This window comes from Sciurus vulgaris, assembly GCF_902686455.1.
Source record: "Sciurus vulgaris genome assembly, chromosome: 9".
NCBI lineage: Eukaryota > Metazoa > Chordata > Mammalia > Rodentia > Sciuridae > Sciurus > Sciurus vulgaris.
In genome coordinates this window covers 72,297,113-72,321,790 of record NC_136469.1, presented here as the reverse complement: position 1 = coordinate 72,321,790, position 24,678 = coordinate 72,297,113, and the positions used below count along the sequence as shown (strand labels likewise).

The 24,678-nt window shown below is 38.2% G+C and overlaps 2 protein-coding genes across 2 annotated transcripts in view; both read left to right on the top strand.

The window, feature by feature from the left end:
* Positions 1–24,678, top strand: part of LOC306669808 (broad substrate specificity ATP-binding cassette transporter ABCG2-like) — a gene marked incomplete at its 5' end in the record, with an annotated part of 288,437 nt that overhangs the window by 80,926 nt on the left and 182,833 nt on the right. Inside the window, 4 exons of the mRNA XM_079153964.1 lie at positions 3,227–3,378; positions 4,789–4,878; positions 5,201–5,448; positions 9,626–9,708. Coding sequence (XP_079010090.1) covers positions 3,227–3,378; positions 4,789–4,878; positions 5,201–5,448; positions 9,626–9,708 — 573 coding nt within the window. The remainder of the gene's footprint in view (positions 1–3,226; positions 3,379–4,788; positions 4,879–5,200; positions 5,449–9,625; positions 9,709–24,678) is intronic.
* On the top strand, positions 18,440–24,615 carry LOC306669265 (broad substrate specificity ATP-binding cassette transporter ABCG2-like; the record flags this gene model as incomplete). The annotated part of the gene is made up of 4 exons (XM_079153121.1): positions 18,440–18,816; positions 21,319–21,408; positions 22,568–22,650; positions 24,468–24,615. The coding sequence occupies exons 1-4, from the start codon at positions 18,694–18,696 to the stop codon at positions 24,613–24,615; spliced, it is 444 nt and encodes a 147-aa protein (XP_079009247.1). The 5' UTR covers positions 18,440–18,693.

Genomic DNA, 24,678 nt, shown 5'->3' with positions numbered 1-24,678 from the left:
CATCACAGATGGATTAGACATGAGGTGGTATTCACCTGGTGGCAGATTGCATAGACCTCATAGGTCATGTAAGAAGTATGGCTTTTCGTGTCATTAGGGGACATGGGGATGTTCTGAGGGTTTCACAGCAATGCAATGGCTGTGGTGGAGCCTGTGAAGTTGTGCAAGGTGAGGGAAGACCCCATGGAGGAGCTGCTGAAGGATGATGGAGTTCTGACCCAGATGGTCATGGCAAGCAGTGAGCGGTTTCTGGTCTGTTTCAGGGGAGCCAGTGTGATCAGTTCAGGATTTGCACCTGGCATGGAAGCATTGAGACAATGACTGATGAGATTGGGTCCTGATGATGTGGAAGTACAAAATTAAAGAAATGGCCTTACCTTATCAAGAAAGAAAAATAAGAAGAAATGTTTACAGGAAACATTTCAATAGTTGAGCTTTAGATGTCATTTTAAAAATAAACATATTTCAAACTGACAGAAAGGATCCAAGAACAATATAGATGAAATCCTACTCTTCTCACCTGGATTCCCCTCTGTTCCATTTCACTGCATCTGCAGCCCCTCTTTCCCCTTCTGCAGCTCCCCTCGTAGTTTTTTCTGCCATGATGCCCTTTCACCCAAATACTTCCTACCTCAAACTCTATTCAGGGAGGACTCACTATCATCTGCACTCCCAAGTCAATGAGCATGGCTTTGCCAATATCCAATCAGAACTACTCAAATTTCCCCAGTTCTCCCTACTGTCTCTGATTCCTGTCTGCTCAGGATCCGCTCCAGAAACACAGTGTTCCTGTCTTCTTTCAGTGTAGAGCAGTTCATGGTGTGACCCTCTGCTGGGTCCATCCCAGTGAGTGTTGCATAAGCTGACTCAGACATGAAAGGATGCTGAGTTCTCAGTGCAACAGACCTGGGATGCAACCTCCACAGGTGGTGTCAGCCTTTATCTGATTGTGTTGCACATATATGGATACATATATATTTCCTATACAATTTCATGCATGAACATAGATCTAGAACTATTGCTGTTTCTGATATTGTGTACACATTCAAAAGCATATGAATTCAAAAAAATATTTCTGACTCCACTCTAACAATTCCTTTTTCTTTTTTTTTTTTGTGTGTGTGGTATTGGGGATTGAACTGAGGAGCACTCAACCACTGAGCCATGTCCCCAGGCCTATTTTGTTTTAATTTAGACATAGGGTCTCACTGAGTTGCTTAGTGCCTTACTTTTGCTGAGGCTGGTTTTGAACTCATGATCCTCCTGCCTCAGCCTCGTGAGCTACTGGAATTACATATGTGCAGCACCATGCTTGACCTGTCTTATTTTTATTCTTTGCCATTTTCATATTTGTAAGTGAATTCAGACAGGGAGAGTTTTGATTCCCATTATCTCAAAATATCTACTTACGGCTCTGTGAATTGATATAATTGTTGAAGGGAACCATTCTCCTAGTTGCTCTGCTCTCTCCATTTTAGAAATTCCTCTGCCCGTTGTTTTAAGCCAGCAACCATACTTCATGTCTTCCTGTCTCTATCAAAACCTAGCTTCCTCTGATACCCATGACCCTATGAGCAAGTCCCTATTCTAGAAGAGAGGAAACAGCAAGAAGGGAAGATATTTGTGGGTTTATACATGTTCACTTTAAAATGTCATTTTACATGTAAGGGAAGATGACAACTTATGGGTCTGGAGTTCATGCCCCATTACATAACATATGTATGATATTGTTATTCACAGATATTTTATTTGTGGTTTGCTCTGCTTAGCTAAATACAGGCATACTTCCTTGTGCAAAGAGCTCTGATCAGTACTTCCTAAGCACTGCTGTGCATACTCATCAACTGGGGTATTGCTGAAATGCAGGTTCTGTCTGTAGATCTCAGAAAGGGTTCAAAATTCTGCACAGGAGATTTGATGAAGAATAACTGGTCTGATGCTGTCAGTCCTCAGAGCACATATTGAATGTTAGAACTCTCAGGAATACGACATCCATCTTCCAGTACTTTCTGAGCCATCTATTTTCTATTGGCTTATTTTCTAGGTTCGTGGTGAAGGGTTCTCTATAGGGCTGTCTTGCTCTCCCTCTTAGTTGTCTTCTTCACCCAAAAGAACACCAACCCCAACATAAATGCACACATAAACCCTGCTTCTTGTGTTACATGGAACTGCTCCTTAGAGTATGAGATTAGACCTACTTGCTTCACACTCCATTCTTTCACTCTGAATATCTCTTTCCTTAGCTCACTGTCACTGGGAATTTGATATTCTACTTATATCACGTTCAGACTGGGTTATCATTCTCCTTTTTGTTTATAAGGAGCCATGGGTTACTTCTAATCCATAGTATATTGAAATTATAGATCTTATCTTCTGTTTCTCTTTAATGTAGAACACCCTTTGACACACTACATATACTAGCTACTATTCAAATTCTTCAAAATGATTCTTCCCATAATCTAACTTTAAAAATATTTTTGGATAGTGATTTTGGCCTTGGTTTCTTCTACCCATAAGTAATAATTCCTATGAAATGTGGTTTACAACTGTTTCTACCATAAAATCAGACCAGAGCTCAGATCCCAACTCTGCCTCTTAGTAACTGTAAGCCCTTAGTCAGTTACACAACCTTTAAGCCTCACCTGAAAAAAGAAGGAAATAAAAATATCATAACAGCCTTATCACAACTTTGTGAAAACTGAATTTATCTCTAAAACATTTAGCTAAGTGATAAATGATATTCTAAGTGCTCAGTAATATTAATGTATTATTAAGGTAAGATGAAACCCAGTTACTAAAGATCCAGAATATTTAAATGATCAATGAAAAATGGTTATATGATTATTCTTTTGGCACTTAGTCAACATCTAATTCTTGAAAGTGTTTGTATTCAGAGATTATCTGATAAACTCATTAATATGTGAACTCTCCACACCAGCCCCTAATGTTTGTATACCAACTTCTCTGAAATCTGCATTTTCAGTCAAATTCTAGTCAATTCTAGACTGCTGATGCATCAAACTTTAGGAATATTTACTCTTGTTAATAAAAGCATCAAATTTAAGTTTCCTCAACTACCATGTATGTAAAGAGTTGAGATGAGAAGTTTGTCACAGAAAATCAAGTTGAACTGTGAGAAAAAGCTCTCCGGGCATGAATGAGTATTTTACCAAGAAGCGCAAGGTTCCAATATTTAAAGATTCATTATTTTCCCCCTTTCACTTAGGATTTCTGAGCAGAGACGAACGATCATCTTCTCCATCCATCAGCCTCGCTATTCCATCTTCCAGCTGTTTGACAGCCTTACCATATTGGCCTCAGGAGAACTAATGTACCATGGTCCTGCCCAGAAGGCTTTGGGGTACTTTGAATCAGCAGGTGTGGTTAATCTTTTCATGCACTAGATCCTTCATTCATAGACTCCTTCAGGAGCACAGGGGTCGACAGGACATAAACTTAACTAGAGTGCCTCCTTCTAAAACATCGTTGATCAGTGTGGTGCCAGAATTTGTCTTCATTTTGCAGCACTTGCTTGTTGTTAAGGTCTTTTCCCTTCTCCTTTCCTATTTGAGTATACATGGTGTGTGTGTATTTGTGTTTGTGTTTGTGTTTGTGTGTGTGTGTGTGTGTTTCTCATGTTTTTGTGTTTCTCATGGGCCTTTGTCTGTTCTTTGCAGATGTGGTGAGCTTTCTCTGAATGTTCAGTAATTAACATGTTGGACTCACACCTAGGATTCTGTCATTGGAACCCTTTTGAAAAGTCTCAAATCACTGCCTTCTTGACCATGTAACATACTGTGGTTTTCTATTATTTTCCCTGACTCGTGATCTTGCTCTTCCTTCCTGAGGGTTCATGGAGATGCTGCTGCCTTTTCTAGTAACATTAGATTGAAGATTTAGGTCTTGAATGTTGTGAGTGACTATTACTACTATTACTCGATGTAACCGCTGTCCCTGAATCTGATTTAATGCACCAAAAGTTCTGGGCTGCGTGGTTCTTTCTAATTTCAGATTAAATAATGCTTCACTTTAGAGGTTTTGGGATATGATTATGGATATTATGTATGACACCAAATAAAGTGTAAATAATCACTATTTCTTAATATTTTTAAATTAAATCTCTGTCACTTAAAAAAGCAACAGACACATGTAAGTCTGGGGAGTCTAGGGACATGAACTAAAGTATCAGAGCTCAGGCCAAGTTTAAATGATTGTGCCACAGGAAGTTGAGTCTAGAACTCAGGTGTTCTGTGGTGGAATGTTCTCTAGATAATGCTGTTCTGGGAATTTGTTGTCTATTTGGAATTATGACAGCGTTAAAGATGATAATTGGGATCTCTGAATTTAGTAGGTTGCAAAGCAATCTCTGGCTACTGCTATTCCAGCATTCTCTAGGTGAACTTAGAGAGCACAGTGCCCCAGAAACTTAATACCTTTCTTGAACCTACAGTTAGATTTTTGAAGAGGTATTGATAAGCATGAGAACATATTGATAGCTGTTTGGGGTTTGAAGATCCATGAGAGGTAAGGACTAGTGTAGATGGTCTGGACAGTCCAAGAATGGTTTGCAATTCGTTGTTGTTTTGACTGGGAGAGAGATAGTTGTTGAGAACTTTTGTGGTTGAATAAATAAGGAAAGGATAAATCAGTGAGGGGACAAGAGAGCCAGAAGATGAGGAAAAAGTTGTTGAGTCTGTCTTCCATAGCCTCACCTCCATCATCCTCTGCAAGTGAGTCTTTATTTTCCAAGACACACTGTTTGATTACTTGCGATGTCTAATTTTGTAGGTTTTCCTTGTGAATTCTACAGTAATCCTGCAGAATTGTTTCTGGATTTTTTTCATGGTGTAATAAAGAGAGAGTCAGAATACCACGAAGGTATGTGAACCTTTCACATTTACATATTTTGGACCAATTAATTTGGCTGAGGTTTAGCAATGTGGTGACTCATTAAACATGACTTTGGGAATTTACATGTTAATGCGATGAACAAGTAGACATTGCTGTTATTGAGTGCTGTAGGTATCTTTATTAATTTATGAATGAGCTTGATAATTATTTTTTGTACTCAAGCTTTGAATGTAGGAGTCATACAAATAAGAGATCACAGAAAACCTTGTGAAATCTATCGTAATCTGTTAATAATGACTTAGTATTCTGTGTAGTAATCTGTGGCCTGTTACTTACTTTCATTCCAAAGGTAACAAAAATGAAATGTCTTCAAGTACAGGTGATTCAGAGATAAAAGAATTAGCTGATAATTTTGCCAAATCCACTTTCTACAACGACACAAAAACTGAACTGGATGAACGCTCAAGGGATGAGAATAAGAGGTGCTTAGAGAAGAAGGAGATTCCCTGTGTCACCTCCTGCTGTCATCAGCTCTTTAGCCTCACCTGGCGTTCAATCCAGAACTTTGTGGGTAATTACGAGGAATGGAAAAATGAGGTAAGTGACAGATTTTTTCAATCATGCTGTGAAACACCCATGTGGGAGCAATTTGTTTCTACTATGGAGTTATTAGGAACATTTTCTCTTCTACCCATCCTTCCATTTGTCATTCCCACTCTATTTGGCATTTAGAAAGAGCCAGTCAATGTAGTGAATTGGATTGGATATGAATTGTCCCCTAAAGACTCATGGTTGAAGGCTGGTCTCCAAAGGAGAAATGTTCAGAGGTGGGGCTCTTGGAAGTGGCTGTATCATTTGACTACATGAAAGGATTGATCCATTGGTGGATTCATAATGTGATGACTTTCTTGGTAGGCAATGTCAACTGTACCAGTCAGGGCCTAGTGGGAGGAATAGGTCACTGTTGCATGCCTTGGAGGGTTTATCTTGTTCCTGACCTCTTCCTTGCTGTCTGTTTCCTGGCTGCCATGAGGTAAGTAGATTTCCTCCACCCCACCCACATGCCATGATGTTCTGCCTCACCTTACTCCCAAAACAACTTACCCAGCAGACTGTGAACTGACATCTGTATATTTATGAGCCCAAATAAATCTATCTCTTGTTTTATTTGGTTTTCGTGTTGCTGTGACCAGTATACCTGACTAGAAGAACGTAGAGAAAGAAACATTCATTTGGGGCTCATGGCTTCAGAAGTTTCTGTCCATAGAGAACTGACTGCATTGTTCTGGGCCCAAGATGAGGCAGCACATCATGGAGGAAGGGCCCAGCACAAAATGCTGCCCAGCTCATGGTGGGGTCCAGAAGCAGAGAGAAAGAGAGAAGGGGCCACAGAACAATGATTTTGGGGGGACCTTCTTCTCTGTCCCCGGTGAATCATCTCTTTCAGGCACATTTCTCTTGCCTGCAGTTACCACTCAGTCTTTCCATTAGGTTACAACTCTCACAATTCAATCATTTATATCTGTATATTCCTGCATTATTATAGGAGCTTTTGGGGAACACCTCACACCCAAACCATAACAGCTTTTTCTTGATTTTGACAATTATTTTGTCACAGTGGTAAAAGTTGAGAAACACAACAGGTAAAAAGCAATTAACTTCTTATTCATGTAAAGCTCTTTAAGTGGTTTTCTGGACTATATAATTCAAAAATGATGATGATATATACACATTAGAATGGATAATCTTAGTCAAAATTTTATTTAAAAAACTGTATAGTGAAAACCATATCAATCATATGGCATTTTCTAGCATCTGTCCACTATCATTTATTGATTCATTCCAAAATTATCTTCCAATATCATGTGTTCCATTTGAAGTCTCTACTACAGTAGTGAATGAAATGGGCAAAAATAAAAATCTCTGCTCGCATGGATCTTATTTCCTTATGAGTGGAGGGAAATGTTAGCCAAGTATAGAAAATAGAGAGCATTTGAGATGTCAGAATGAATTATGCAGAAGGTTTAATGTATGAAAATGTGGAAATGAAAGAGGAGAGGGCTGGAGGTAGGCAGAAGAGGAACTGTTTGCCTTTGAAATCAGGTGTTGAAGGAACCTACTGTCCTTTTTATTCCTGAAGGTGGTTGGTTCCATCCACTGTCTGAGGGAAGAGTCTGTAGGCAGAATGTTGTTCCTTAAGATTGACTCTCCTCATTGAGAGATTCTAATCTTGGCAAAGCAATATAAAAGTCAAAGAATGTACAGTTTGTACACAGGAAGTTACCAGATTTAATAAGAGTATTCATGGTGGGGTTAACTCCCTTAAATAAGATGTGATGATGTTCTTTTCTCCTTTGATCAAATCTGTAGTAGGTGTTAGTTAGCACTCTTCAAGGTTTATATATATATTTGTGCATATATACACACACACTTTTTTTTTTTCAATCCTGGGGATTGAAACCAGAACTTGATACATGCTAGGCCAGTGCTGTGCCATTGGGATACATCCCCAGCCCATTTTTAGTTAATCTTAACACCTGTGTCACACAAAATACTGGTTCTACCAGTTCATTTATCCACCATTTATAGGGAAATCAATTTAGCTGGTTATTTGGATTTATTATTTTTATTACCCAGCATTGTTTTTCTGTGGAGTATTATGTGTGGCATGTTGTTTGCTTTAATGGACTGACTTCTCAGCATGAGTACCAGAGTTTTCATATTTAAGTATTGTTGCTCTCCAAATGGATCTGAGAGCCTGCATCCTCATTTCAGTGATGGTGTTCATTGTTTCAAACTACTTTGGTCCTTGCGTTTTGGTATTTCTCTCAAGCACTTTTGTGTCCTGTTGTCCACGGGATATTTTATTCCTAGATAATAGACTTGACATGATTTGTAAAAATGTTGGGTTGATCAGATGCATTAACTTTGGTAGCCCAGTGATCAACTGGGAGATACTTTAATAAGTTGATTCTTTAATTTATTCATTAGGCTTTTCTTACTTGTGTCTAAAACTGATTTATAAGTGTCTTATCCAAGAAATATATGGCAAGTCATTATCGGAACACAGGATTGTTCCATATTTGGATCTTGGCTTCCTTAAGATTCGAACAGCAGGCCCAGAGCCTTTAGGGCACACATTCAGCCTACTTGTCTCTTCAGTGAACTCCTTTCCACAAAAGCAATTCCAGCAGTGTTCAAAGAAGCAGCAGTCTCTAGAATAAGGGTAGAGTCTTGTAGTTCCCTGAGCTTAGTGGGACAGCTCTTGTTCAGGTTTTAAATGTTGAAATGTTAGCTTAGATGTAGGCAAACCATTTTTGGTAAATGCTGGGAAGGTAAATATTTCAGGCTTTCAGGGCCTCACAAAGTCAGCTCTGCCACTTCATTATAAAAGCCGCCAAAGCTAATACATGAGCAAATGAACATGGCAGTGATCCAATGATCTTTATTTGTCATATTAAAAGAAATATTATTCTTGATCTTCCCACCCACTCCAAGTATTGAAAATAAATGGAAAACCATTCTTAGCTTCTGGGCTTAACCAGATTAGTGGCTGACCATTTTGGCCTTTGGGCCATAGTATACTGATCCTTGATATAGGGGTTTTTTTTGTTGTTGTTGTTGTTGTTTTTCTTTTCCTTTTTAGGTACTGGAAATTTTTTTTTCTTGTTTGTTTGTTTGTTTTCATAGAGGAACTGAACTCAGGGGCACTCAACCATTGAGCCACATCTTCAGTCCTATTTTGTATTTTATTTAGAGACAGGGTCTCACTGAGTTGCTTAGTAGCACCATGCTTTTGCTGAGACTGACTTTGAACTCCCAATCCTCCTGCCTCAACTTCTGGAGCAACTGAGATTATATGCATGCACCATTCCATTCTACTTGGCAGTACCGGGGATTTAACCCAGGGGCTTTATCATTGAGATACCTCCCCAGAACTTTTTAAGTTTTATTTTGAGACAAGGTCTAGCTAAGGTGCTTAGGTCCTAGTTAAGTTGCTGAGACTGATCTTGAACTTGCATTGTTCCTGCCTCAGTCTCCTGAGTCACTGGGATTAAAAGCATGTGCCCCTGTGCCTGACTGTGATGTAGGGTTCTGAATCTTTTATAAAAATAGTGACAATGCACTTTTTCCTGTGCAGTGGGGATTCTTCACAGGCTAGAGAAGAGCATATCACTACTTCCTTATCATTTTAAATTCCATTGTTAGAATTTGAGAGTGGTATTAAAATTTTACCTATCTGTTCATTTTTCAGTGATGTGGATCAAACCCAAGGTCTGGCACATGCTAGGCAAGCATTCTACTGCTGAGCTACATCCACTGCCCTGAAATTTCATTTATTTCTCACAATTAGAGCAAAATTATCCTGTTTTAACTTGAACACCTTGAAGTAGAAAGCTGTGCTCATTCACTGGCATGAAAGTTGAGAATTCAGTTCAAGTCAAAATTCTGAGTTTGTTCCCAAAACATCGTCCTCAGATGCCTTCCTCACACTGCTAAACTGTGTGGTATTTGTGGACAATGCCTGGACAAATAACCTTAACCTGTCTGGTGACCTGCTCTTTTGTCCTGTCAGTACCCAAAATACAAAATCCTACATTTTCCATTTAATTTAGAAAGTGTTTTAATAATAATCACTGTTTGATAATTCCTCATTGACACTGCTCAATCCATTTAAAGTGTGTATTTCAGTGGAGAGATTTGATTAGGTAATAAAAAGTTTTGCCTGTAATTGAAACTCTCTCCTTCAATTTTCATTTTTCTCTTTGAAAAGGCAGTTGGCACATTGCTTGTGGGACTGTGTATAGGTGTCTTCTTGTATGTTCTGAAGTTCGTTTCTGCTGAAATCCAACATAGGTAAGTAAATTTGGATCTCACCTTTTAGAAAACACTGTCATTTTCTTTAAGTTCATGAGCATCCATTAAGAATTTGAAATCTATGACAATATAGGGTAAACACAGCTGTTTCATCATGGGGCAGGATCAGTTAGTGTATTGAAAATTGAAGAGTTACTTTTCGGTTTCCCATGTGTACATGTGTGTATGGTGGTCAGTTACACACATCACATGCACATCCTATCCAATGTTTAAGTTCGGTGCCATAAAGTACATTCACTTTGTCACCTGTCACCACCATCCAACTCCAGACCTTTTCTTTATCTTCTCAGAGGGAATCTTCAACCCACTCAGAGTAACTACCCACACCCACCATTGCCACCTCTGCAGCCATCTGCAGCTTTCTGTCTCTGAATGTGGCCATTCCAGGAACCTCACAAATGTGAAGTCAGACAGCACTTGTCTTTTCATGACTGCCTTATTTTCCTAAGCATAAAGAACTCAAGTTTCTTCCAAGTTGTAGCACGTGTTGTAATTTCCTTCCTTTTTTAAGGCTAAATAGTATATGTGTATAGACTGCATTTTATTTATCCACTCATCCATTGCTGAAAATCTGGGTTGCTCATACGTATTGGCATTTGGAGCGATGCTGCTATGGGTGTACGCACACCTCTTTGAATCCTTCTTTCAACAGTGATTTGGGGCACATATCAGCAGTAGAATTGTTGGATTGTGTGGCAGGTTTGTTAATTTTTTGAAGTCCCGCCAACAACTGTTCTATGGCATTTTGCCTTCCAGCAGCACACACAGTTCCAATTTCTTCACATTCTCACAAAAACTTACTATTTTTTCTTTTTTAAAATAACAGATCCTCAGTATCTGTGAAGAAATATTTGTTTTAAGTACTTTGCTAATTTAAAATTGTAGTGTGTGGTTTCGGGATGTTTTGTTTTTGATGATGATTGGAGTGCTTTATATGTATGGATTTTCATCCCTTTCAGATATATGACTTACACATATTTTATCTGATTCTGTGGGTTTCTTTTCACTAATTCATGATGTATTTTATGCAGAGATGTTTTTAATTTTGAAATCATCCAGTTAACCTGTTTTCTTGGGTGGTTTGAGAACCACTTTCTCAATTCTGGTGTTTGTGTCACTTGGGATTGTAGGATAGATGGATGGAAATCACTTGTTCCTGACTGTCATATGGAAAGCACTTACATCACTGTTATGATTCTTTCTAATGTCAGTCATAATAGGTCCTTAAAACTCTCATCCCATGATGCCATTTTAAACAGCTGCATCATGTTCTGAACGTCAATCCTAAACATCCCAGACCTCAGGGTTCTCATCATAATTCATATACGGTATAGCACTACTAGTGAGGCACTGGGCTCCATGCTTGACAGCAATGGGCAATGTTATCTCACAAGGGCCAGAGGAGTGAGTAGTCTCATCCCCTTGTACTGTTAAGAACAGTTGAGGAATTTTATGTTGAATCTATTTTTTTTTTGTCTGAAAAATATTTGTTATTGAAAGTTTGGTATTTGTCGGGGGTACTGAACGACTGAGTTACATCCCTAGACCCCACCCCTTATTTAACATTTTTATTTTGATACAAGGTCTCACTAAGTTACTTAGGACCTTGCTAATTTGCTTGCTGACCTCAAACTTGTAATCCTCCTTATACAACATTCAGAATTGGTGAGACTACAGGCATGGGGCGCAACACCTGGTGAGGCAGTTTTGAGGCAAAGAAAAATATTAATTTTATTGATTTGCTATCATATGAGGAAAATAACGTAGTAACATTTTGAGAGCTCTTGCCTTTTGAATAAGGGGGATCAGAGGTCTAATGAAGGGAAAATCTGGGTCCGACTCAGTGTGTGCCTCTTAAGACAAATATGAGCAATGTCCACTTGGTACTGAGGTAGCCTTTCGTCAGGCCTGTTGGCACCAATTCCCAGGTCTGCCCATCTTAATGACACTGATTTCTTATTCTTCATGTTGATAAACGGAAGCATATGATAACCCAGGCTCTGGCAGGAAGAATGGTAATCTTAATTTCCCACAGATAGGGAAGGGGAGAAAGAAAAGAGTAAGGAAAAGAAAAAAAAAATCATGTCAGTTTTTAAATAAGCCTCCTGTGTTTGAGCAACAAGATGAATACTGAAAACCTGAAGTGAACCCTGGATACAGGCCAATTGTTCTTGAATGGAAGAATAACCATAAAAGTCAACTCTTTACTCAGGTAAAGTGAATTCTCCCTTTTATTGAATTAGATAGTGTTTTACTATAAAAAAGACAATCACTACAGATTTTTCCAGAGTTCAGTCACTTTTTTACCTTCTAAAGACAGAGATCTCTGTATTTTTTGTACAACTCTGTTCGTACTTGTTCCCTGGGTAGATACCACTTCTTAACCAAGTTCTGCATAATCACAGGGTCTCGAGGTGATGAACCTTGCACACTGTGTAGTGGGAGGTGCTTAGAAAAAATGTTGATATATCTGTCATCAACTGCAATTTTAAAGAAGTGAAAAGCTATTACAGGTGTTTCTAGAAAAATCCAGAGAAATACCGGAATATAGCCATTTCTTCAGGTGTTTTCTGGAGAAATTGGATACTACCCTTACTTGAACTTGCATTTTTCACCATCATATGCTACATTTCTAGAAGATTTTGGACTATGCGAAAGTGGCCTCTTGTGTATGGTTTATCTGACTCTCCTTTTCATGCTCAGGTGATTAGTGATTGATTGTCTTGGTTAGAAAACAATGTCTCAGTTTCATCTCTGGAACCAAGTGGTTAGAGCTTTCTTTGGGCATGAATATTAGTCCTTCATTTGAAATTTTTGGGAAGACCAGTGGTTTAGTACTTTTTCTTTGGAATCAATTACACAGGTTCTCTAACCTGTGTAATTGAGTACCTACATTTGAATCTTGTGTACAGCGTGAGCTCCTTTGACTTTATAGCTTAACTGGGTTGTATGGACAGTTAAAGAAATTAGGAAATAGATGTTTTTAAAACAATATTTGGATCTAGTAATCCCACTTCAGGATATTTACACAAAATATTTGAAGTCATTTGGATTAAGTGGTATATGCACCATGTACAACAATAATTGAGGAATCAATTTAAGTGTCCATCAGCCAATAGATGGATACGGGAAATGCATGTATGAACAAGGGAATGCTGTTCAGCCACAGGAAAAGAAATCATGCCCATTGTGACAACATGGATGGAATTGGAGAACTTTCTGCTAAGTCAAATAATCCAGACAGAGAAAGACAGAAGACACATGTTTTCACTTATATGTACATTCTGACCTTATTGGACTTTAAAAACAGAGTAGAATGGTCATTGCCAGAAGCTAAAGTATGGGGTAAATGAGGCAATGAAGGTCAAAGGTCTAAATCTCATTATGGTAGGAATAGGTTTTTCTTTTCTTTGAGATACATTGAACAGGATGGTGAATGTAGCAAATAATACTATACAATTCAGAATTGCTGAACGTAAATTTCATATGTACTCACCATAAAAATGATGAAAATTTGAAGTATATGAACCTTTAAAAAATTTTTTTGTTTGTTATAGTTTGTTGTATGTGACAGTAGAATGCATTTATACATTTCAATGAGATCATACATAAATGGAATGTAATCTCTCATTTTTCTGATTATACATATTGTAGGATCACATCAGTCATGCAGTCATTTATGTAAATGAGGTAGTAATGAACCTTGGAGGTAATGAATATCTCCATAACAGAGTCATTTTATTATTCTTTTGCATTATAATTCTCTAGAAGTGCTTTTTCACTGATCTGAGTCCCCAGCCCATTTTATTCTTTATTTTGAGACAGAGTCTCACTAAGTTGTTTAGGGTTTCCCTAAGGTGCTGAAGCTGGCCTTGTACTTGTGATCCTCCTGCTTTAGCCTCCTGAGTCTATAAAACTAAAAGTTACATAACTGGTTGTCTCTTGGGCCTGGCTGTTTTCCACTCCTTTACATTATTGTATGAACTTTTATATTTCAAACATTCTGAGGGAACAAAGGTGTGTTCTACCACCCACATATGGCATTTTATTTTTGAAGGATAACATTACTTTGTGTCCCACAAATGTTTGAGTATAATTTTTCAATTCATAAATAAAAATAAATCAGATCTACATTTAGATATGGCCCATGATTGCCACCTTGAAAATCATTGGGTGCATTATTGTTCATCATAAAAGCCTGTCTATGATAAAGTAAATCCTCTTATGTATTAGAAAGAATTTTACTGTCTCCTTTTTCATAATTATGAATATTACTGTATTGTGAAATGTGAGACAACAAACTTAATTGAATTTTTCTCTGTCCCATGGTTTTGAAATTGACATTTAGCTGGATATTGCATTTACAAATACTAAAAGTTATATAGCTGGTTGTCTCTTGGGCCTGCCTATTTTCCATTCCTTTTCATTAGTGTATGAACTCTTATATTTCAAACATCCTGCACCCTTAGTTCTTCATTCCTGAGGTATAAGAAAATATCTTTGTAGAGAAGCCAGGTGGTGCCCTAATTTTTTGTCAGTTAGACACTACTGAGGACAAGTGTGGCCTGATGTGGCTGATTTGAGGTGACAATAGAATTTTTATTTCAGTAGAAAACACACATTCACACAATACACCTGAATTCAGTGAAGTTCACTTACTGGTTCTATGGAGGATAGCAGTTGTTATAACAAGGATATGGCTGGGAAATATGTGGATGATGTATAGGTTTCAAATAACCTCGTCCTGAGGAATGAGGAAAAAATTGTCTATGAACTCTTCTTTAGGTAGCTGGAGTTATTCACGTGCATTTACATCTTTAAAAATGCTCTCCTGTTTTCAGGTCATTTGAATGATGCACACATCCTCTTTATATGTTTATACTAATATCCTCCATGTCAGTGTGGTCGTCTGGTTAGACAGGGAAGCCCGTCCCTATTTCATGGATGTTGGCAAGCTCCCAGGAAATCCTTATTTATTTTGAAGTGTAAACTAACTGAACACTTTTCTTCCTAATCCTCAATTATCTTACTGAGAGATATATATTAATAGTGTTCATACAAGTCATCATATTAATTTTATTATGACGAAGCACCAGTTTCATTTCATTGTCATCACTCTGGAAACCCAGCAGGAAGGAAGGAGGCTGTCCCACGTCAAGGATGGTGCGGAGGCTTTCTGGTGGTCGTGAGTGGGTGCCTCCAGCGTCTAGCATTTTCCTTCCATATGCCTTACTCTCTGTTTACTTCACTTTAAAACCAAACTGGATAATTGAATACCTTAACCCTTTATAGCTTATTTACCCTAATATTTCTCCTCATGCATGAAGAATGATTTTCAGCATTTTTTGTGAGTTAAATTGAAGGTAAGAGTGTTAGCTCAGGCTGTCATGGCAAAGTGCCATAGACTTGGTGACTTACATGACAAAACTTTGTTTTGTTTCAATTCTAGGGTCTTGAAGTCTGGGGTCAGAGCTCCCTTTGAGCAGGTCAGGCTCCTGTGAGGGTCCCTCGATGCTTTTAGGTGGCACCTTCACCCTGCATCTCTCAAGACACAGAGTGTCTGGTGTTTCTTCCTCTTACAAAGGCACCAATACTATGGAGGGGCTCCACTCTTATAATGATGTAAATTTTATTACCTCCCTAAGGACCTTCCCCCCAGTACTATTGCAATTTTTTTCTTTAACGTGAATTTTAGGGAATACAAGTCATTGCTCAGCAATCCACACAGAAATTTCAACATGCACCATAGTGTGCAGTAACTGAGCAACCACTAAGTGCACACCAAAGAGACCTGATGGGGTCATGCTTTCTTGCCTGTTTCAACCTGAAGAGTTCTACTCCTTATTTTTATATATCTTTGATGTTACATTATTTTTTAAAGGAGTTTTGTGGGAATAGACCAATCTAAGAGTGCTGATTGATTGAGTGCTCTTGTTTCATTCTTTCCTGACAGAGTATTGGTGTTGTTCTTCCTGATGGCCTACCACTGTCGCAGGAGTTCATCACTGGCAGCTTATGTCGTTGGGCGCCAGAAGAAGCGGTTTATGTGAGTTGGTCTCTGTTCAGGGAAGGGGCATTGCTGGGTAGTGAACAAACTGGTCCCATCCAGTATTGGGCCAATGGTTTGAGAATGGGGATTACTGGAAGATTTCTTTCCTTTTCTTTTCTTTTCCATTCCTTATTCTTTAAATTGACATATTTAAATTGTATATATTTATCACATCAACACAAAATTTTGAAGGTTATGTAAGGATTTCCAATATTAATTGAAAGAAGCAATCTTGAGTGGAGTTGAAAATCAAGAGCATGTGAGGCCTGCTACCAAGGAAAAAACAGTAAGGTTTGGGTGTGGTCAGCAAATCCCAATTCTGCAGAGAAAGTGAGGAAAAAACGGGATGAGAAATATGTTTTGTTCTTAGAAAGCAATAGGTCATAATGACCCTCTCAAGGAAACTTTCAGAGGCTTCGAGGATAAAAATATTGACTTAAGCAGTAACTGCAGATTGGATATGAAACCGATAAAGTATGTGGCCACATATAGCTGTTAGTGGATCCAAAAGTGGAGAGAGCCAGAGGACTATGGTTTGGATGTGTGGTACTCCCAAAAGTTCAAGTGTGAGACAAGGTGAGAAGGTTCAGAGAAGAAATGATTGGGTTCTGAGAGCCTTAACCCAATCTGTGAATTAATTACCTGATGGGATTGAGTGATAACTGAAGGCAGGTGGAGCATGGCTGGAGGAGGTGGTCATTGGGTGCATGGCTTTGGGGTACACATTTGTATCTGGCAAGTGGAGATCTCTCTCTGTCACTGCTTCTTGATCATCAGGTGAGCTGCTTCCTTCTGCCACACTCTTCTGCTGTGATGTTCATCCTCACCTTGAGATAGGATGAATGGAGCCAGCTGCATATGGATGGAGACTTCTAGAACCATGAGCCCCTAAATAAGCTTTTCCACCTCTACAGTTGCTCGAGTCAGGTCTTCAGTCACAGCAGTGAAAAAGCTGACTAAAAGCAGCCTTATAGGAAAGAGCAGGATAGTTTTGTTCCTTGTGGTTTTCAAAGATGGAGGAGATTTGTCCTTGCCAACATGCCCAGGAAAGGAATCACCAGAGAGGGAAGAAATGACGATACTGGTGGAAGAGGTTGGAATTTGGACAGAGAGGTTCTAGGAAGAGAAAAGATTAAGAATTGGTATATGAAAAAGGTGTCTTGCTGGAGGCATGATCAATGAATAAAAATCACTTTCTGGTTTTTACATGAATTAAATAGAATTTAAAAGAGATTTGGGGAACTTCAGCTACATTGGAAGCTTGGAGTATAATAACCTCACCTTCATATTCAGAAGTGGGGAGAACAAAAGCCTCTATTACCACTGAGATTATCCCTTTCTTTGTTTTTCAGGCAGAGCCAGACTCAGAGAAGCAGAGTCTCTGAGGAGAGTGAGGAGATGCAGACTCCCTGAGGGGTTGATTGTGGGGTCAAAGTTTTTGGCAGCAGGAGGGGTGCTGTCAGGAAGGAGGGTCCCAGCAAAAGTCTCATGGGGCTGATGCCACAGGGAGGCTGCACCTGAGATGGTGAATGGCCTGGGGGACCAGTGTGGAGCCTATGGTCAGCTGCAGAGTTAGACCTTGTGGCAACAGGAGTCTGCACAACAGCATCTCCTCTGGGCTGTGCCTGTTTAAACTAACCTGGCATGTGTGACATATATCTTTATTCTATAGATATGAGTCTATCAGTGGATATTATGGAGTGTCACCTTATTTCTTTGGAAATCTTTTGCCTGAAATACTACTTAGGATTTTCGTGACAAGTTCTACATTTATTTGTACAGTATACTTCGTGTCCGGTAAGTAACAAGACAAAGAGGTTGTGTCTTTAGACTTGGATATGTGGAGAAGTTAACTTCTCTTCGCAAACATGTTTTGGGTTCCCAAATCTGTAAAATAGGCTATGAGGGAGAAAACATACATATTGTGTACTGTTTAAAATAGATGTTTAATGTGGACACTGTTTACACCTTTCCCAATTGAACTTTAAAAGCTACTTATAAAATAATAATTTACTTATTGCCACTTATAAACCTATACTGATGCTCTGTGTCTTACACAGACATGACCAAATTTATAAAACTATTTGTAACTGTGCTAGAAGAGCCAGGATATTTGTTGCCTATTTCTACTTGTTTTTCTCTCTCTGTATCTTGATACAGAGATAAAATATATATAGGCAGTGATATCTGTACTATCGGTAGAGACAGGTAGAGAGAGAATAAAAATCATTGTACCCATATATTCTCTCCCTGTTCACTCTCAGGATGAGAGGAATATGGTGACTTTGGGATTTGCTGGTTTAATAAAATTACTTATCTGATGAAATAGACAATATCATTTGTGCATTATGGTCTGGCTTCACCCCAGGCTCATTGAATTATCACTTCCATGCAATTCACTAGTACCCCCCACAAACACACATTCACACACACCAGAAGTGTCTTTGACAAAGCAGTATACAATTTGAACCACAGATAGAGCTTAAATCTTCCATTTTACTAGTATGTATGTCATAAGAATTAGGCATGGAATCTAGAGCCCGAGGCTCCTGATCAGTATTCTTGCACCTGTTCCCAAATCTTCAGATCCTATGACACAGAGAATCATCAGCTGATCATAATTATAAAGTAGTTTAAGAAACTTAACCGCCCTATTCTCAGTCCCAGAACCATGAGGCAATCTGTCTGTGAGGACTTAATTATGAAGATACCATTCTCAGTTATGTGGAAGAGAACAATGAAACTGGTGACCCAGGGTGTTGGGATAGTGGGTGACTCTTGTTCTGTTACTGTTTTCTCCATACTACACTGATATGTGTACAATAAATATTCCTAAATACACAGGGAATTATGCAACTGATCTGATCCCTTCTTTTCTTTAAGGATCAAAATCAGCAGTGGAGAATTTCTTCATCATGATCTTTACCCTCATGACGGTGGCTTTTTCGTCCATTTCCATGACCCTGGCCATAGTAACAGGTCATAGTAACGTCTCTCTACCACTATATGTCATAAACACCTATTTTACATTTATGATGGTGAGTTAGTATTGTGCTTCTCTGGGACACATTTTTCCCCTTCTTTCTCCTGCACCTTCCTGTCATATAAAACCTGCTTTGAGGATTCTGGGCATGGTACTCTGATGAGTTCCAGAGGACATAGACTGAAATACAGTTTATATTAGAGAATATACCACTTTCCTCCTTACTGTTTTCTAGTCATTTTTGCTAGTTTCTAATATAGTTACTTAAAATAGTTACAATGTTCTTATTAATAAGCTTTTAAAAGGGACTTCTTAGCTGAGTGGGGTGGCATACACCTGTAATCTCAGTGGCTCAGAAGACTGAGGTGGGAGGCTCACAAATTCAAAGCCAGACTCAGCAACAGTGAGGCGCTAAGCAACTCAGTGAGACCCTGTCTCTAAATAAAATACAAAACAGGGTGGGGATGTGGCTTAGTTTTTGAGTGTCCATGAGTTCAATTCCTGGTAACCCCCTCCCCAGCAAAACAAGACACTTGTTGGTGACATAAAACCTTGATAAATTGGAATTTCAAAAACCAGAAAACTTGGCAGATTCCCTCACAAGAAACACAGGTTCTGTGCCTACCTTTCGTGCTGGTGTTAAAGAACTGCCAGCTGTTTAACCAGCAGAGGTGGTTTGATAGGATTCACTACTCCCCAAGGTGAAAGTGAAGCTCCAAGAGACGTGTAACAGGGGTAGCCCTTAGATGCCTCTTATACCAGGGTTCTAGCTTGGATGCCTCTTGCATTTTGAAAATGTTTTTAAAATTGCTGAAAAATTATAAGGTCCATGGCATTAGGTCACCTATTGTCTTCGGTTCCTAAGAACCTCTTATATTAATATATATCTGATTCATAATTTTTAAAAAATGCATCCTAAATCTTATTCTTTCATGTTCCTAAAATTTGCACTCACACAGATAAATCAACAGATAAGCAGAGTCTGTTACCACAATTCTCCCCCATCAGCCACATCAGCTATACAGACATGCTCAGCCTACAGTAGGAAGAGATGTCTTTCAATGACATTTATGGAACACATACTCTTCATTAAAATTGTTAATTAGTGTGTTATAGTTATCCATAATACGGGGGGTCATTTTGGCATAACCATACAAGCGTGGGTTAGCACATACTCTTACCAAACTTTAGTTCTTCTGTTTCTGAATTTGGCAAGTACCAATGAATATCATTGAGAAAGTGACAAGTCTTGTGTATATTTCTTCTATTGTAAAGGAAATGTATTTCAATAAGTAAAGATGTTTTGTTTGATTTATTTGATAATTTGGTTGACTTTTTAAAAAAGTTTCCTTGTAGAATTTTGAAAGCCAGTCATACAATGACATTTCACTCAGAGATACTACTGTGTTGTACACCACAAACTTGTGAGGTCAAGTCTGATATATGCAGGCACACCAGCACTGTCATTGTTGTGCATACACCAGCTCACCTCACACCACTTAGGTCAAGTGTTAGGTGGGCTACTTAGCTGTCTCTTCTTCATCTCCAAGATTCCTTCCCAAATCAGCATTACAAGACTGCTTTTTCATAGCTTTAAATGCAGGGATTGACCATGTTTTCTGCTGCACTGCAATGAATTATGCTGTTTATTAGTTCCAGGCTGTGAGTAACCTGAGGCCTGCAATTCTGAAGCCCAAATTATTATTAACTTCATAGATACAAACGGCAAACCTTGTAAATAACACCACTTATTATTGTATGGAAGTATGGGGGGGGGGTTGTGATGCACAGGAATGTTCCTAGATTTTCCGGATTATTAGGGACAACACATGGTAGGGATATAATTAGAATAGTGAGTAGAGTCAGTCTCTCAAATACAAACATCCTACATTGTAAGATGCAATCAATCACAAACAGAAAACATACAAAACAAGAATTGTGTCTGTTCTGAATATTTATAATTTTCCTTTATTATTCAGTTTTCCCTAAACTATATAGTTTATATGCTTATATGTATATGGTGTAAACTACACACATAGCATTTCTAGCCCCTTAAGTATTATAAGAACTGTGAAGGTGATTTAAAATATAAAGGATACATATATTTAAAGTATAAATGATTTACTTGGGATTACATGCTATACTATGCTATTTTAAAATAAAGGGACTAGATTTGGGTGTCTGTATGCATAGGTCCTGGAGCTGACCTTTTTCAGATACCAAGAAACAGTGTACTTCTTAATCTTCCATTGTGTACAGTTTCAGAGGAATTTGAGGACAGAGGAAGTTGAGGACAAAGTAATGACCATTAAGTTTCTTCTAAATGAGTGGAATATATAAAATATATTTTAGTATATTTCCTTAAGTTAAAACCAAAAAACAGCCTTAGTCATGAAGAGGTTTACACATGCAAAGGAATGTTTAGAATAAGTACAAATTTAAGAGTTGTTCTGAGCAGGAATGTTTAGAAGGTTCTAGAGTTCTTGGAAAACATCTTCCCTACAATTCTTCCAGAAAACCCTGGCATGTTCTAATTCATAACTTTTTCTCTGTGTAGATTTTTTGGTGTCTGCCATTGTATTCTGGAACCATGATACCTCAGTTAACATGGCTTCAGTACTTCAGCATTCCTTATTATGGCTTTACGGTAAGCTGTCCTTATCTGCCCTGTGAGTGGGTCTCCAAGATGGAACAATGAAAATAAAGCCTACCCATTTCACTTCCTCTGGTATGACCTGTGACCATCTCCTACCCAGGAATTCCTTTCAGGAACAATGGATGAGGATTTCTTAATAGCCTTCATTAGCACAAGGTCAGGGAGTCATCTGGCTTTCTCCATCTCTCATTCTGTTTTTTGTGGGTGAGGAAGAATGGAGAATAAATCACATGGTGAAGCAGAAACACTGATTGATAAAAACATTGTCTCCATTTAATAAGGAAATGAGAAGATTGGAGACTAGAATGCATAGATCATGTTGAAAGGGAAAGTATAAGAGAAACAAAAGCTATATAACACTCATCCCTGTTGGATGTAGCAAGCTAATCAACTCCAAAGAAAAGTATGTCATAATACCGTGGAACCAAGATTCCACCACCTATAAGTATAAGTGGTTTTAATGCGAAGAACAAGAAATGTCATGACAATAAATCATCAGGATTCAATGACCAACAATGTACCATTTTAATTATAAAATTGTAGGGTTACACAGGGAGAGAAGAAGGAAGGGGCTATGGGGTCATCTAGGAAGAGGTCTTCCTTCTTGGCCAATCAGAAACAACATCCCAACCCTGGACCTCTTGATTTATAACTTCGGTCACTTTGTTGTGACAGACTGTGAATATGAAATTTGGTTTGTCTTTAAATTTCCTGCTAAGTTAAATAAGCCAATCTCCCTGAAACCAAAGGCCAAATGTTCTCTCTAATGTGTGAATGTTAACCCACAACAAGGGAGAGTGGGGAGGGGAAGAAGTCCATTGGATTAAACAAAGGTAAAGTAAGAGAAGAGAGGGGAGAGGCAAATAGAAAGGAAAGTAGAATTATTTGTACATAACTTCCCTAACCTTGTATTTGAATACACAACCCAGGTACCTCTGCATCATGTACAACCTAAAGAATAGGATCCTAATTAGAATGGGTTATACTCCATGTATGTATAATCTGCCAAAGTACATTCTACTGTCATGTATAACTAAAAAGTAGAAATGAAAAATACAAGTAAACATTAATCTAGAGAATTTAATTATAATAGTACTTTGGAAAGTTTTGAAATTTAAAACCAAGATGTCTTGCTCTTTGTGTCATATAGGCTTTGCATCATAATGAATTTTGGGGACTAAACTTCTGTCCATCACTCAATACAACACAGGGCAACCATCCCAGCTATGAAATGTAAGTGGGTGTCTGATGTCCTAAGGGTTTTTTTTTATTACTATGATGAGATACAGAAGTTCCCTTAGATTAAAGCTGACATGAGGATTTTCAATGTCAACCAACATCCTGAGTCTGCATTTTCTCCCTCATAATGTGAGTCATTGAGCATTAATGGAGGCGAACATGTTGAACTTGTATTCTGCTGTAGTCAAAATTGTATTAATTGTGGAGCAATGTTTGGGCCCTTTCGAAAGATCCTTTTGACATTTCAGTTTACATTTTAGTTTTGAGTGTTTTGAGTTCTGTTTTCAGAACATTTGAGGTTAAAATGGGTTGCTTTGACAGTTTAGCAAAGGCTTATGATCTCTCAATGTATGGATTCTGTGCTGCATGTCAGCCTAGCTCATGTTAGTAATAACTAACAGGGCAACACTAACACAGAGAGAGTGAGCATTGTCCCCCATCCTGGTCCTTCCTTTTGCTCATGTAATTGGAAGACATATGAAATCCAAGGCCACTAAGTTATATGTGTACGACTGTGTGTATGCCTGTGTGTGTGTTTGTACTGACTGGGAATACTCCCTCATATTGGCTATGTTCTTCAATGAAAGAAACACATATCTCAGGAAGTTGAAAAAGAAATATGTTCTTGCATCATGTCTTTAAAACATAAATATAGGTTTTAATAAAATTAGATTTTGTTTTACAATGTATTATATTTTCTATTATTGCTGCTAATCGTTTGATATTGATACAAAAATTAATGAGAGAAAAGAGATTGTTGGACTCCTAAATCCCTTTTGGATGTTCAAATAACATAGAAATAATTCTCAGTAATGAGAAAAGTTCCTACATTGACTTAATGAAAGGAAAAACATGTAGGAAGAGAGGTTTTCTATCCCGGGGCCCCTCTCCTTGGTTGGATCTGGGTGTGGCATCTTTGGAACACAGTCACGAGCTGGTTGGCTGCTGGGCAGGATTCAGTGGTTGGAAATGTGGAACCAAATAAGGAGATACCACCACAGGCTTCAGACTCACATAAGGCTCATCTTCAGAAAGGGAAGGAGGAACCTCCTATTAGCAAAGAGAGGTCATGGCTATTAAAAGAAGTGCTAAAGGCCATGATGTACAAAAATAGCATCAGGCCATATCTGTAGCTGTACCACATGATTTCGTATTAGGTGCTTTTCTACCTGTGGCAGAAATGTTCCATCCTTCTTTGCTCCACCTGGTTCTTAAGGGTTGAGTATGATTTCTGGACTTGCAGGTGACATCTTGTAGCTGAGTATCTGAATTCTCATCAGAGTGTTAGACTGACAGCTGATAGTGTTGACACTGGCTGGAAGCCCTTGCTCCCCTTTGGTCCTGGTTTTAGAATTCTTAGCCAGTGATTCTAGGATGACTGTTTTGAGTGTGAGCAGGTCATCCCCATCAGGAGTAAGTGGAAGGTAACTTGGTAAGCGTTTCTGTCGTTTAGCGAGAGCAATATTCTAGACTTGGAAACAAATGAATTTGGTTTACAGTCATATTAGAATTTGGTTCATAGTATGACTGTAAACTTAGGCAAGTTCATTAAGCATACTTCCACTCCTCTTTAAATTAATATGATATCTCTACCCCTGTGAATCATTTTAGGGATTTAGTAAGATATTATATGCAAGTTGCTTACCATAGTATCAAGTAACATGTATGCATTCAATGACTGGGAGCTATTGTATATGAAGGGATAATTGAAGATTTTTTTATTTTATAGGTGTCTTTAAGGAACAGCAAATATATTGACCAAAATTTCACAGATGCTAGAATGAAGTTATATTCTTTGTGTTTAATTTCAGGTGTTCTGGTGAAGAATTCCTGTTAATGCAGGACATCGATCTGTCACGTTGGGGTTTGTGGAAGAATCACGTGACTTTGGCTATTCTGAGCCTTATCTTTCTCATAATTACTTACTTAAGAATATTATGTCTTAAAAGAAATTTTTAAATTTCAATTTCATTTACTATGAATTTCTTTCACATTAATAAATAACCTTGATTAATTTTAAGT